The sequence below is a fragment of the Pholcus phalangioides genome, unplaced genomic scaffold (genome assembly GCF_987345545.1).
Source record: "Pholcus phalangioides strain wild (caught in Gottingen) unplaced genomic scaffold, Ppha-v1.0 ptg000013l_1, whole genome shotgun sequence".
In the NCBI taxonomy this organism is placed as follows: domain Eukaryota; kingdom Metazoa; phylum Arthropoda; class Arachnida; order Araneae; family Pholcidae; genus Pholcus; species Pholcus phalangioides.
Genome location: NW_028301606.1, coordinates 27,672,139 through 27,688,176, shown reverse-complemented (window position 1 = coordinate 27,688,176; position 16,038 = coordinate 27,672,139). Strand labels below are relative to the sequence as shown.

The 16,038-nt window shown below is 34.8% G+C and overlaps 1 protein-coding gene across 1 annotated transcript in view; it reads left to right on the top strand.

The window, feature by feature from the left end:
* LOC149078892 (uncharacterized) overlaps positions 1-16,038 on the top strand; it is a 40,841-nt gene that overhangs the window by 18,298 nt on the left and 6,505 nt on the right. Inside the window, exons 5-8 of the mRNA XM_089241079.1 lie at positions 8,711-9,146; positions 9,242-9,442; positions 11,900-12,047; positions 12,323-12,513. Coding sequence (XP_089097205.1) covers positions 8,711-9,146; positions 9,242-9,442; positions 11,900-12,047; positions 12,323-12,513 — 976 coding nt within the window. The remainder of the gene's footprint in view (positions 1-8,710; positions 9,147-9,241; positions 9,443-11,899; positions 12,048-12,322; positions 12,514-16,038) is intronic.

The following is a 16,038-nucleotide window of genomic DNA, read 5'->3' as shown; positions in this document are numbered from 1 at the left end:
GTATGGATAATAACCGATTTATCACATTTACCTGATCATATACAGGAAAAAAAAACACATTGAACACGATTTTCTCAGTTTTCTAGTTCATCCGTAAGTTAAAAAAGAACGAAAAACATTCACACCAAAATTTGTGAAATATAAAAAAAAGTTTATTCGTAATGTGTTAGTAAATTCAAATTTAACAATTAACAAAGGGAATTATTTCTAAAAAACAATTAAAATTTAAAAAAAATGGAATTGAGATTTTTTTTTAAATTTCTATGTTTTTTCCAAATTTAAAAATTCAAAAAATTTTAATGAATTGTTAGATATCAAAATTTGAAGTTTATTTTAACAACACATGTCGAATAAGTATTTCTGCAAAATTCCAGAATTTTTAGTGCAGTAGTTATGTTTTAAATCTTACGGATGAACACATCTGCAATGCGAGGAAATCGTTTTCAAAAGTTCACTATAATCCCTTACTTCTCTCTCTCTCTCTCTTTTATTCCGAAAGGAAAAAACTGGCGGATTGACACGATTTTTTTTGTATTTGTTTTGCAATTAAATGATATATTTTTGAAGCAATTTTTCACACCCCCCTTGAGTGGTTTCTTTAATTACGGGTAAGAGTTAAAAAATATTGGATGAGCAAATTTACTTACTAGCCAGACGCATGCAATAAGATGGTTTTCAGGCCCACGATGAGCATTTTTACTTTTGGACAAATTGAAGTCGATAGTGATTATCGGACTGGACTGCATACTGTGTTTATCTTGTTAGAAAACTACGTCTATTGTATACTGCCATGTCATGCTAATTGACTTTTATGAGAGTATAAATACGATTAGTATATTGGGATGATTATATAATTGAAGTTCCCGAACTCTGAGTAGTTTTTCTCAAAAACTGCTTATCCGAATACAACTAAATTTTTGGGATGTCTCAATGATACAAGAGAGAGAGATGTATGAAATATAAAAAAAGTTCAATATTTGATCATCGGGTGAAAAAAGTGGCGCTTTTTTATTATAGCTTATATACCAAGTTTCATTGGAATACTTCCTCTCCAGAACGGGCGTTACATAGGTCGGAGTAGTGTCAATACATTGACAGATGCTACATTGGTCTGAGCAGTGTCAATATAATGAAACTACTCACAAGGAAAGCGTCTAAATGTATCATCCTTGAAAAATTATGAAAAAATTCAAGTATATTCATCTCACCCAGAATCCCATAAAAACAAAAAATTAGCGGTGGAATGTAATTATTAAATACACAAAAAATTATTAAAAACGACAACAGTTGGCTATTTCTGCGCTTCTTGGCGACGTCTTTACAAAAATTATTTTTCCCTCTTTCCTCAAAAGTGGCTTCTTGTTCTTTCTCTTCCAGCTTTATTCCCCCTAGAAATTCTACTTATATACCTCTAGTGAAGTTCTCATTTTTTCCCTGTCATTGCTGTACCTAACCATGTGTTGTTCGGGGTTATCGAGAAAGAAAGACTGGGATCTCTTTCACGTTAGCCCCGTGTGTTGTTTGAATGACGTCACTCTAAGGGTTGCGGGATTTTAAAATCCATTCTTGGCGTCTATTGGCGTTCAAAACATCAATATTTATATATATTTTTTTGAATGACCCATAATAATTCCTCCGAATAGTTTTATATTTTTGTGCATATTTTAATGAGTAGAATCAGTGGTAATTTTTTCAAAACTTTTTGAAGATGACACCTTTGGACTCTTTCCTTGTCAGACCCATGTAGCGCCCGTTCTGGTGCACGTATTCCATTGAAACTAGGTATTATACACTATATGGATCATGGGCTACACTTTTCCACCTGGTGGTCGAAAATTAACTTTATATTTTCATAGATCTCTCTTCCCATGGTCTCAATCAAGATGTCCTAAAAATCTGGCTGCATTCGGATAAGCAGCTTTTGAGAAAACTACTGAAGAGAACGGGATTTTTAGTTTAACTCTTTTTAATTATAATAACCTTGTATATATAAGATTAGTCTAAATGAAAAAGTTTTCTTCCGTATACGAGTTTTTCATGGTGCGAGTAACTTTCACGAACGAATTGAACTGGAATTAACACCACATTAGGGTTTTGAATTGTATCAAAAATTGCTTTTATGTCATTTTTCTTCCATTTTAAATTTCGTTTCCACCGATTTTTTTCATGCTCAATTGTTTCACGAGCTAATTAATTGTTCCCAATTATTATTACAATTATAAATGATTACTACAGAACTCAATAATAAATTATTTCTTTTAATAATCAAGAAATTCAGTCCCAAAGATGTCCAGTAGTTAGATAGTAACATGTTGTGATTAAAGGATAGAATAACCATTGAGCAGATTCTTTGCATCTTTTTACAGAAGTCGCTCTTATGATACGCCAGTGGTTTCTGAATTTTTTCAACCCGCACACCCCTAGTTCAATTTCATGTACCTTCCAACACCCCCATGCAAAACGTGCTGTGGGTGCTAGAGAATATTATTTTTTGCAATTAATAGCATTATCTATGAATTAATTACTTGTCAGAAAAGTTACAAAAAAAAAAATTAAAAAATTGTATACAGGGTGATTACTTGATTCCCCTTGTCTCATTTCACTTTCGAACCGTTGATCCTAGAGGCACACGTCCAATTGGAAAAAAAAAATAATTATCCAAATAACATTTAGAACTCAGACTCATCATTCATGTTGCAAGGGGTTGTTTAGCTATTAAAAAAAAACTTTTTATGCGAACACCCTGTTCTCAATTAGAAGAACCAATCAAAAAGCTGTTGTCCTGTCTCTCCTGAGGCCAACAAAGATAATTTCACGTTTCTAAGTACAATATTCGCTGATATATTTGAATTCAAAAATTCTGAGAAAAAATGGTAAGAGCAGCATAAATAAGGAAAACAAGAGTTGTCGTTTTAGCTGTTTTTTGCCCCCAATTTTTCTCCGATTTTTGAATTTCACACAATACTTCTGCGAATATTGCACTTAGACACGTGAAAAAGTTTTTTGTTGACCTCAGGAGGGATAGGGTAAAGGTACCGCTTTTTTAATTTATTTTTGAGCGCAGGATGCCCGTATAAAAACGAAATAATGACTGATAATTAAAAATTATCATTAATTATTTGATTGATTTAAACTTCATACTGTTCGGGAAAAAATTAATTAATTTGAACAGTTGATACCCGTTTCAAATATACAACTGATAATCGGAGTAGATTAATTGGTTAATAAATAATAATTAATAAATGCTTAATCAGTGTCAGGAATAAATAATTTTAACAAGTGTTTAATTAGTGTCTGGAAAACCGATTGATTCACGGCAGTTAATTAATTCATTTGTTTATTATCAATTAGTTATAATTAATAAATAATTAGTTGTTAATTAATAAGGAACTAATTAATGAGGAAGTTCATGATGGTTAAGGGAATGGTTGATGGAATTTGACTTGGTAAAAGTCCGAAATGACAACATTTACAACGGTATTTCGGGATTTTACCAACTCGCCTTGGTAAAAACAAGGTCTTACCAGTAAAACAAAAGTTTTAGTAGTCTTCGTGCTTTTCGGTAACACACACACACACATATATATATATATATATATATACATATATATATATATATGTTAAATGTTCGAATCGATTAAAATATCAACAGCAACCGATTTCGATTTTTCTTCACGTTGAATGTTCCAATGAAAGATTTCATCGATGTAGCACAAAAGCTAAAAGTTACATCACAGACTTTAGCTTTTTCATTAGCACAGACTTTGGTTTTGCAGTAAAACCAAAGTTTTAGTAGTCTTCGTGCTTTTCGGTAACACACACACACACACACATATATATATATATATATATATATATATGTTAAATGTTCGAATCGATTAAAATATCAACAGCAACCGATTTCGATTTTTCTTCACGTTGAATGTTCCAATGAAAGATTTCATCGATGTAGCACAAAAGCTAAAAGTTACATCACAGACTTTAGCTTTTTCATTAGCACAGACTTTGGTTTTTCAGTAAAACCAAAGTTTTAGTAGTCTTCGTGCTTTTCGGTAACACACACACACACACATATATATATATATATATATATATATATATGTTAAATGTTCGAATCGATTAAAATATCAACAGCAACCGATTTCGATTTTTCTTCACGTTGAATGTTCCAATGAAAGATTTCATCGATGTAGCACAAAAGCTAAAAGTTACATCACAGACTTTAATTAGACTACAGCTTCTCTCGTTTCTTCTCTACTTCCGCGATGTTGGGACTGTATTTAGCTTCTCGGCGTCTAAACACGTGCCAGATTGGCATATTATCCAGAGCAATGACACAGAGTGGTGATTGTCAAGTCGCGGATGCTTGCGAAAATCTCGCTTTCTTTATATTTTTGTTCGAACCATCAACGAGTCTTGCGTTTTTGGTAAATTACTCAATCGACGTGACCTTTACCTTGAGGAATTTCATATACGTCTACTTCAAAAAGATTTTTCTCCCGCAAACTTTGCGAATTTCCTTGGTCTTTGTGGTGTGAAAATGGACAAGAAATTTAATATCTGAAAACATAAGTTGTAAAATCTTTTCGGCTCCAAGGCCACGTACATTATATTGATCTGCTCTGTGATCATAGATAGTTGTGCATGGTGATCTATATGCTGAGGTTCTTGAGATGTTCCGCATAATACGGGGCCTATATGGCTCTAGGTTAGGCGTCTGCTTTTTTACTTTTAAACCGTACAACACCCAGGCTGTGTCGACATTCGTCAATTTCAGCCCTTAAGCGTCTGTTGCTTTATTTTCCCATTAGACATTCTGCCTTCTTGTGGAGAATGGCTGGAAGAATTTTTTTTCTGTGATATAACACAAATCCTTGTGTTGTCAATGCAAGGGGCTTAGATGTTTTAGCTTTTTGAAACAGGCCCTGGCTGTGTCAGCGGAGTTACGACCCTCACTTTACTGTACTGGGTGATTACTGGCGTTCCTTGGTCGCAAACTACTAGCGAACCGTTGATCCTAGAGGCATATTTTAACTAGAAAAAGTATCCAAATAACGTGTAGATCTCAGATATCTTATTCATTTAGAAAAGGGTTATATGATTATTAAAAGAAGGGGGAAAACTTTTTATTTGGTCATCTTGTGTCCAAAAATACCCAATTAGAGAGAAAGAGAGAGAGTTTTTGCCCTGGGCCAACTTGAGGTCCACAAAAAAGTTTCGCGTAAAAGTGTAATATTCCCTGAGATATTTGAATTAAAAAATCACTAAAAATGAGGTGGGAAAAACACATCAACTAATGGACCAGCTAATTTATGCTGTTCTTTTCCTTAGCGACTTTTTGAATTTTCAAATGTTTCAGCGAATATTATACTTAGAAACGTGGATTTTTTCGGTTGGCTGCGGGGGAGATAGGGCAGCAACTTTCTAATTGGATTTTTTAGGATAGGGTGGCAATATAAAAATATATTTTCTATTTCAATAACTATACAACTCCGTGCAAATTGAATGGCGTATCTGAGGTCTGTACGTTACTTGCGTACTTTTACTAAGTGTAAGTATGCCTCTAGGATCAACGGTTCACCAGTATTTTGCGACCGAGGGACTCACGTAATCAACTAATCACCCTGTATACATAGGCGGAAACATGGGTTGACACATACCTTGTTCCCCGTAAAATTTGTATTATTGGTATAGGTGGGAAGGTGGAGGTTGAAATTCCACCCTCTTCCTCCTTCATTCGAAGAGCCCGTGTCCTCTTATGGGGGTATATACAATATGGGGATATAAGTTATTCTTTCAGATTTTTCTATCGCGAAACTTCTACTTAATTATTGAAATATTACTTTAAAAAATGCCCTTTTGCGTTAAATTGAAGGGGCTATTTTCAGGAGGGGGGGGGGATAATATTTTCCCTATTGGACACACAACTTCTTTCTCTACTTCTTATTTTTCTTAGTTTTTCGAGGTTCGGAGGAGTTATTAGGTCTGATAGATCTGTTACATTCGGATCAATGAGATCAGAATTGTAATTACTGTGTGGGTATAAGCATCATTAAGTTATGAGCGTTTCAGTAATAATCTTGGCTGAGTAGACACGTACATTTTTCACCGAAGAATTGGCCCTGTGTCTAGATGGTAGAAGAGAGACTGTGTGCGCATAATCACATGTGCCTAAAGTAGAGGGAGGGCGGGGGGATTCAGCGGTTGACGGTTTCTATTTCTAGCAGAAGGCAGTGGCATAAAGAAAAAAAAAATATTCCCAGGACCAGCAAAGAAAAACATTTCTTACACACCAACTTATTTCTTCTCTCTCTCTCCTGTCTCACAACGTTCCAACCTTAGTTTTTGTGAGATTTTCTAGAAGTTAAGAAGCACTTCTTCTTGAAGGCGACAAACGTAGAGGTAGGTGAATTCCATGACTGGGGGATCGTATTGAATGCGTTTATTTCAAAGGGAAAAAAAAGTAAAAAAACAAAAACGTACATAATGTCTCACTAACGCGTGAGGTGTGGGAGGTTAGCTATTTATGAATTCAACAGGGCTTCTCCGATCATGTTTCTCTATTCAAGTATCATCCCGCGTATTTGTCGTACAAATTGTAAAAAAAAACGGATAGTGAGATGAATGCTAATTTTCCATGTCTTAACGTTTCGATCAGTGTATTTGCTTTGATTGGTAACTTTTTTGTCTTTAATTCAGTATGTTTACCCTTCATGTCCTAGCGTGGTAAGTACGAGAGTTTCAGAACTAAATTGTTTATCTGATTCTGGAAATCATGAATCGTACCGAGATATCTGTGTTTTCGGAATTCCGATAATCCACAAGTTCTGCGTGATATATTCTATTTCCATGTTTATAATGTATTTTTCATTAAAAAATCGTGATTTTAAACCTTTTTTTTTACCATCGCGTGATTTGAGTGATGTTTCAAAGTCACGCGTTGACCGCGAGAAGTTCAATGGCATACGCTTCTCGTTGCATACATACAAACCAGATTTCAAAGAATTAATAAATTAAAATTTGTATAATAATAACAATAGTTACATTGTATGTGTGCAGAAAAGTCCCGGGGATCATTATGAATTAATTATCGCACTTCTTGAATTAGTATATTTACGGTAAATGTGTGACATACTCGGTTATTATTACCCGACGCACCCCGCTCTCCATGCGATACAGACATTAGAGTCGGTTATTATGCTTAATCACCGACAATTTTAGTAAGTGTGATAAATTTCGTTCATTTATTGTGAATTTATTGCATCATGTATAATGCCCAGCTAGTATTGGTAGACATGATATATCACCATTGAAATTACTGAGATTAAGTGGGAATAGTGCGTAAAATTCGGTTTCGCTCACGTTGCTAATTATAAAACTCATAAAGTTTTTGTTTTTCTATCTCTTTCCCACTTATCTTAATTCTCTATGGTACAGTTAATGTTTGAAAAGAAATGGCAAGTATGTGACCAAAAAAACCCATTACACCAATTTCCCGTTCCTAGATTTATTTATTTATGTTATTTTGTATTCCTTTGGTGTTTTAGCACATCTTTTTGGCATCATTTTTTTGTACAAAATGAAATATTTTATTTATTTAAAAAGAGTTGACTTGTAGTTGTAATTTTTTGAGAGATGCTTAAGTTTGCGTGTTCGAAGATTTATAAATGCGCACAGAATTGAGGAAATTGAAAAGAAAACTCATGGTAAAAAGTAATCAACTTTGCTAAGCAAGATTTTATCTACTTATAGATAAGAATAAAATAAAGGAAAACTTTATATTTTACACTTAATAAACCATTTAAGCTTATTAAAAATTCACTCTAATTAAATTGTTGTGATGTTCAATTGCTGTTGTTTCTATTAAAAATATGCTAACAGCGCCAAATTTCATTCATTTTCTGTAGAATAATTTTTTTAAATATCTTTTTATAGAAGTGAACCGTAGAGTCTTTGGTGGAGATACGGGGTGGGGGGGGGCAGCGTCAAAGGAGGAGTCGACTGATCTAACGTATGTCTGTATATATGAATTGACATCATCATCATCATCGTGCCCCCCCAGCAATAATAACCGTGCCTCCCCCCAGACTCCCACTTCTATCTCCGCCTATGCATAATTGTTAATTCAGTTCAATTTATATAGCAAAATATACGTGAGTTGCGTGCATCACGTACGGGCAAACTTGATAATGATGGAATTACAGTTATATTTCCCTATGATTTTTCCATATTTATCAAGCTTACCAACTTCATTTGGGAATTATGTATTATCGCCAGTGTAAGCCATGAATACTGGGAAATTTATCAACCTTACCGAGAGGATTAAGCACAATGACCAGCGAATACGCATAGTTACCGATTCATCACGTTTACCGTGGCACGTATATGAATAGTGTTTCAAGATTAGATGTGATCTATCCGCATAATGCCAAAATTTTTGTGCTTTCTGTTTCTTCGCGAAGATAAATCAATCTATGTGATCAATTGATGAATTAAAACGTATTTATCGATTTATTAGCTTGAAATAATCAGATTTTTTCAAGCCTTACGTTGACAGATATATTATTTTGCATAAATAATATAAAAAAATAACAAGTCCAGTTACGATTAAATTATCAGCATTCATTGTTTTGTAATTTTCTCGCCGAATAGCTGCTTAATCATTTGATGCTCAGTGACTACACTGTAATTTTTTTTCTATTTTGACCAGGACGCTTAGCAATAGTTTGAGAGAGTATTTCGACAAACTGAACCTGAGAGCGGAAGGCTCTAAAGGCATAAGTTTCGGCACAGTGAGCGACAGAAACTCGGCCAGAGCAGCTGCTGCTTCAAACGAAACCGTGAATGGGGAAGTGATCGTTAACGGGCAACACAACAGCCACCAGCCAAGCCAGCAGCAGAATTCCCACAAATCCAGCAAGAGCTCAAAAAACAAGTCGCATAATAACACCGAACAGCAGGCAAAGATGTCGTCCCAGGGCGATGCTGCCACCAGTAAGAAGGAACAACAGAAAACAGCAGCAGCTACGAATTCCGTCGATCCTGTAGATCCGACATCAACAAACTCAGCAGCAGGAGTTTCTGAAGAAGTCCAGCAACCCAATGAAGTAGTCCAAAGTGATCCAGAAGCTTCTAGTGCAGTACAGGTATATCGAATTTCCTTCTTCTCTTGTGAAAATAAATAGTAAAGTGTAATCTATAGATCTGTAAAAAAACGATTATTTTCTGGTATTTGTTTTAGAGTGTACCCGAAACGAATGGAGCAGCGAATGCTGCCATGACAGATATTCCGGCAGAAGCAGCAAATGGCAATAGTATTGCTCTTCCTCGGCAGTCGAGAAGCTCAATAGATGACGCAGAATCGAATGATAACTTGCCAACATTCACATCCAGAAGGTCGAGGAAATACCAAGATCCAGCGATGATTTTTCCTGATGTAGATGTAAGTGACATTTCTCTTCTGGAATACAGTATTAAAGACAATACCAGAAGTCCATCAACTTGCTTTCCCATGTTTTTTTCATTCAGAATATAGTCAAATTTCGCTTTTTAACGTTTCCTCTAAGAGCGACTCATTTTCGTAGTCCTAACTTTACCGACAGTTATTGAGATTTCACTTTTGAAGCGCTTTTCGCGCTTACAACGTTTTTATGATGGTTTTGGAAACATTATCAGCGGGATTCACTGTAATCATCTGTTTTTAAGAAATATTTAAAAATTATCTGCACATTTTAGACACTTTGTTTCTTAAATTTTGTGAATATTTTTATACAATTTAATGAGTGCTTTTGGATTTCATTTATCGGTTTTAAAAAAAAATCAAATATTAACTTCACCAACATGGAACTTTTTAAAAAAAAACTTAAATTCTTAATATATATTTTGCATTAGAATTTCTGGTAATCATTTCTTCTTGTTAAAGCGTTCGATATCGTTTATTGAACGCTAAGCGTAAATATCCCTAGTGACAAAAGACATGTAAAGTTTCAAGACATTTTAAACTTCTAGTAGAGTAGTTCTTAACCAGGTTTCGGGGAGTCTGTGAGCTTTGTGGCATCACAATAGAGTTGGTGTTTTTACATTAGTATGTGCTGAATATTATTCAGTGAAGGATTAAATCGCCTGCATCTTACTGGCAATAGGAGTCCTTGACGTTCGTTTTATTGGAACGAAATGTCCACGGAACACTGGAAAGATGTTCAGAACTTCTGTTCTGGCGTTTCAAAAATATTTCTTATCCGAATAGAAACATAGTTTTGGAAAAGAGCATTTTGCCCTTGGCATAATCAATGCATGCCAGCACCCAATATGCATCTACATACGTGATTTCATGGGTGGCTACAGACGGGGGTGGGCATTGGAGCATTGTCACCCTCCCCGTTCACTAAAAAAATTGTATTACATCGGCATAGGCGGGTGTGTGTAGGTGGACAATCGCCCTCCTTCCCGCGTACGAAGGGCTTGTTTCCGCTTATGTGATTCACTCATCAAAACTCAATTTCACTCCTCCGAATTTCGTTGAGGAATGAAAAAATCTCTTCAAATTTTTAGTATTTTTTTTTAATAGAGGTATTTCTTCGCTTCTCTCTCTCTCTCTCTCTGCCTCTGCCAAAAAAAAACATTATTCCTTTTTTTTTACAGAACTGGCCTCTTAAAATTTTAAAAATGAGTGAAATTACTTTCTAAAATTATTATTTTTTTGGATAACACTGCTTGCACCATATATCAAAACATATTTAAAACACTTTTTGGTGCAGGTAACAACGAAAACTCGAACGTAGTTAGATGCAGAGAAGCACAGAGTATTCAACAGTATTCAAAAACTTAAAAATGAGTATTTGGTAGGTTTTCGTTACCCTATTAAGCTTTGAACTTTTTTCCATTCGCCAGCGCCATGTGAGCTTATTATCAGAACAGCACCGGGATGACACTGCTCACGTGAACTTAAACTGAACCGATAAATTGCTATTTTTTGAATGCATTTTGTATACGATATTTCATGGAGGAATCGATCAGTTATTTTGCAATTACGAAATTGGACACAGACAGAGATAATTTTCGAGCGCTTCGGGAGCCACGGGACAAACTCACCACAAATTTACATGCCCCATTCGAAATAATATGTGCCCAAATAAATGTATTGCATCCTAGCGTCAGGCTTGTGGCAGAAAAAAAAAAAAGAAATACATGCGTGTTAAAATTTTTACATGACACGGACATGTCCGACAGCAGATATATCCAGCTCTGTACGAAGCTTGTTGGCAAAAGGTTAAAGATACCTTTTTTAGATGATTTTTAATTAATAATGAAACGCCGATTGCTTACTCTTCATTATCTCTTTAAGTGGTTTTCAAAATGCTCCTGATCCGCATTATAACTGACACAGTTGAGATCACTACACCCTCAGCAAAATGCTACACCTATATTCAAGAATAGATATTTTTTTTATGTCGATGTGGAGCTCATATCACTTCCTTCAACTCCGAGAAGAATAATAATAAAAAAAACAACTGAGAAAGAGAAACACTCTGGCTTCTTTTATTTATACTGTACTCATATTCCTATGCAACACCGAAGGAAACGGGGGGGGGGGGGGAACACCGCTTTTATATCCTTCTGTTATCGAAAAGCTGACTTAGTCCATTGGCAGTTCATCTGACAAGTTGGGGGAGTAGAAAATGTAGAAAATATGTATGTTTTTGACTTAAAACAAAACCACAACGCATTATCTGGGTTCGTCATTGCCGATATAAGAATGTTTCAAGGAGACGAGATATCTCTGAACTGCCGCAGTAAAATGCTTCAAGCTAGGCGAGGTATCTCGTTAATGCTACTGTAAGGGTTAAAAACGAAAATCTTCATTACTAAACTAAACTTACTATGTATTTTGCTTTATCAGGGCATTGGAAGTTATCAGAAGATTATGGATATCATCGGACAGCGTCTGTGTCCCGACGAGAAACATTCGATGGCAGAAATGCTTGATTACCTGTCTTCGCCTGAAGGTGGTGCTTGGGCATTGGGTACTCCGCATCTTGACACCATCGGTGAGATCTGTTTAATGATAAACATCAATTCTATTTCAGCAATAAAAAAATTCTCTAAAAAAATCAAAAGAGGAGAAAAAAATATCATTATTTTCTAATGATATTTTTCTGATAAGTTTCCCGAAATGCAAATTTATTCAATTTCCAACATCCGTCAGAAGTATTTTCCCCTCTGACGAAATGCTCATCGCAATCTGCCGAATTTTCTCAACCGAGTGATATTCGATAAATTTAAATATTTTTTTCTTCCCACCCTTCCCCTTCAATCTTCACAGGTCGGTTGCTCAACGATAGTAATTTTCCAGATGAGATTCCTGTGCTGACTCTGCAGATGCTGCAGACAGCGGCACTCAAAGACGACGTCATTTTGCTGTTGCATCAAGATAGAGAGCACCATCATATCATGAGTTATTTATACCGGATCGAGAGTTTACCAGTCACTGAGCAGGAGCAGATTGCTACTTTTGTAAGTGGAAATTATGTTGGAGATCGAGATAAATATTGGATTGATATGGCTGATTGATATTGCGTGCGGATGTTTCGTGAAACGTCTTTGAAACGACGATGTGTCAATTGTCTAAATAGATGAATTTGTTTTGCAGAGCACATTCATAGCTCTACGTGACATAAAACAATGTTCTTAATGGGAGTTGAAGCACGATCTTGACTTCCCATGCTTTACTACGGGTAAAATCTCATTCCTTTAAGGGACATTTAAAATGTTTCTATTCCCTTTAGGCACTCAAATGTTATTTCTCAAATACTATGAATATTTTTATAGAATTTAATTTGGGATTTTAATTGTTGGGTATTTTTTTTTTTTCGAATTTTAACTTCACACACACACAACAATATGCAAATTTTTCAATAACAAAACTTCACCCATATTTTGTGCCATAAATGTTTTTTTTAAATAATTTTTATTAAAAATCCTTGTGTTAAAGTATATCACATAGTGTTGAGAGACACACGAAGTTTCACGACATTTGAATGATTGGTGTTCGAAAAAATGTTCCTTATCTAACAAAAAACTCAGTTTTAAGAAAAGAGCATTCTAGTGGAAAAAACATTAGCATGTATAATGCCTGTCAGTAGTATATTCTTAAATATTTTAAAAATATTTCTACTACAAGTAGAACAAAAACTCGAACACGGTGAGATGCTGAAAATTTTATAGTATTTGGACATTGAAAAATTCGAAAATGTGTATTCTGGGAAAATCTGCGTACACCAAGTATCTTAAAAGTTTTTATGGTGAGAGACCGGCGGAAATGTGAGAAATAATTTGGGGAGTAGCAAAAAATAAATTAGTGTGAGAGATAATGATAAAAGAATATGAGAAATAATTTTCAGACCTATACGAAAAATATCAAATGAAAGAAATATTTTGAAGACTGACCAAAGATAAAGAAATTGCAGAAATAGTGTGGGCGGCAAAATATAAATCAAATGAAACAATTTGTGAGGAAAAAATATTGAAAAAATAAATAAACGGGAAAAGAGTAATTTCATATGACAGGCTAAAATATATATGCTACTTCCAAAGGCCGAATTGTGGTAAATTCGCGAAATGGCCGGCCACTTCATGAATTGACCTCCTCCTCATCACACAGATCATGGTCAGCCGCTCTATCTCAATGACTAGACACGAATTGGCAAGAGTTTTGGCCAAAGTCCAAAATTTCAGAAATGGTTTGGGCTTTATATGGCTAATTCGCGGAGTGGCAGTAAATCTGTGGCCAATGTTCGATGCGCTAATGTAAGACGGTCCGGGAGGACCCAAATCCATTTTCTGTTCATCGCTAACGTATAATGCATGGCTATATACAGGGTGTTTCAAAAAGAATCACCCGATTAAAAAAAATCATAACTATTCAGCTTTTAATCTTTTGATTGAGTAATGTACAGGTAGAAAGAGGGAAATCTCGAGTTTCACGCAGTCGCCGAGAGGTAGCGCTAACGCTCTTCCTTCGGCTACCACTTCAGTGTTCGTCAAGACTAGCTTTTCCCACAGTTAAAAATCGATTCGGATGACTTCATTTTCCAGCAGGACGGGGCCCCACCACACTGGAGCATGGACTTTCGACAATTTTTGAACAATCGCATTCCTAAACGATGGGTCGGCCGCACGGGACCTGACGATTCATTTCAACATCGCCGGACCTCACAGTGTGCAATTTCTTCTTGTGGGGGTTTATAAAAGACTGTTTATGTGCCTCCCTTCCATCTACATTAATCGATTTGAAGATACGCGTGCAGCAGCAGTGGACGCAAACGTGCTCGCAAAGGTTTAAGACCAATTTGACTACCGTATAGACATGCCGTGCATCCCAAGGTGGACATATTCAGCACCTTTAATTTTATTTGTAAAAATACTTTATGATTAGCCATGTAATATAAAATTAATCTTAAGTGTCTATATGTCTTCAATATTTTTCATAATATACGCATTTCAAATCGGGTGATTCTTTTTGAAACACCCTGTATTATAGCTGTATTGAATTTGCTTCCCGTGACGAGAAAAAAAAAGAGAAATTTCAGAGAAAAAATGATTTATATAATAATAAACCTACAAGTTTTTTCGTCAAATATTGAAGAGTTTTTTTTCCCATGACAGGACTTCTCATTGAAATGATAAATAATAAATAAATATGAGAAATAACTTGGTTACCGGCAAAAAAAAAAAAATAAATAAAATAAATGAATAAATTGGACAAAAACATTAATTAAATGGGAGAAATAATTCAAGAACCTGCAAAAAATAAGTAGATATGAGAAATAATAAATAAATTAGAGAAATTATCTGTTGGTTGGAATGAAAAAACATTAATAAATATGAAACGTAATTAATAAACAACGGAGAAATAATTTGCGGGTCAGTAAAAACAAAATTATATGATACATGATGAATAAATATGAGTAATAAAACCGAAGAAACAATTACCGGGCCTGCAAAAAATGAATAAATATGAAAAATAACAAAAAAATAGGAAAAGTAATAAAAACTAGAAGAAATAATAATAAAAAAATAGGAGAAATGAAGTAGCCCTGATCTCAAATAAAATTATTTGTCTTATATTTTATTATTTTCCCTATTTAATTTTCGAATCGGCAAATGAAAAGAGAAATAATAAGTAAATAAGAAGTAGGTAATTTTGGGGACCGGCAGAAAATTATTTAATTCAATTCGCAGACCTGCTAACAGGTAAAACAGAAATAAAAACTAATATAAAGGCATTACGATACAGTAATCATTAAATACAAAATTATGTTGTGGCGATATGTACTGGGTAGACAGTTTCACGGACAGGCAGGAAATTCTCAAGGGCTGGTTCATGGACCATCGGTTGAAGAATTTTTTTTTTTGACATAGAAGACATCATATCCTACGATTTTTCTTGGCACGTGCTTACCATTATACGCTATAAACAAAGTGACAACTGGTGTTAATTAACTCCAGCCGTAGAAAACTCGTTTCAACGCCGTGATACGTATTTTATTATTTTTTTTTAATTGGACAGCTGTCACTACCACTCTTAATACTCCGATTCATTTGCATGGTAATTGGATCGTACGACCGGATCTTTTCCTATTGAAAAAATAGTGAAAATTATGCAAAACATAGCGGGGAATTTCATGGTGTTGTACGACATCCAAGAAAGAGCTTGTTTAGCATTAATTGAGAGGATTTTCCTCCTTCTCTATACGCGTCTTGATCATCCTCCTCTTCCTCTTACTAAACAGGACATGGCCCTTGATCCGGTTTAAGGAAGCGAGTTTATAGGCGCTATGAATTAGATTAAAACATCATGTCTTTGCCAGTAGCAGATGCTCTCAAAAATCCGGGGTTTAATATTCCTCCATTTTTTTTCTACGCTGGATGAAGTAATTAGAAAATTCCGTCAAGATAAAGATAAATTCCGTACTGTCTTTAGTTATCTGTTTTTCTTTGGAATTTTTAATATGAAAATGTGACGGAAAATAATTTAAG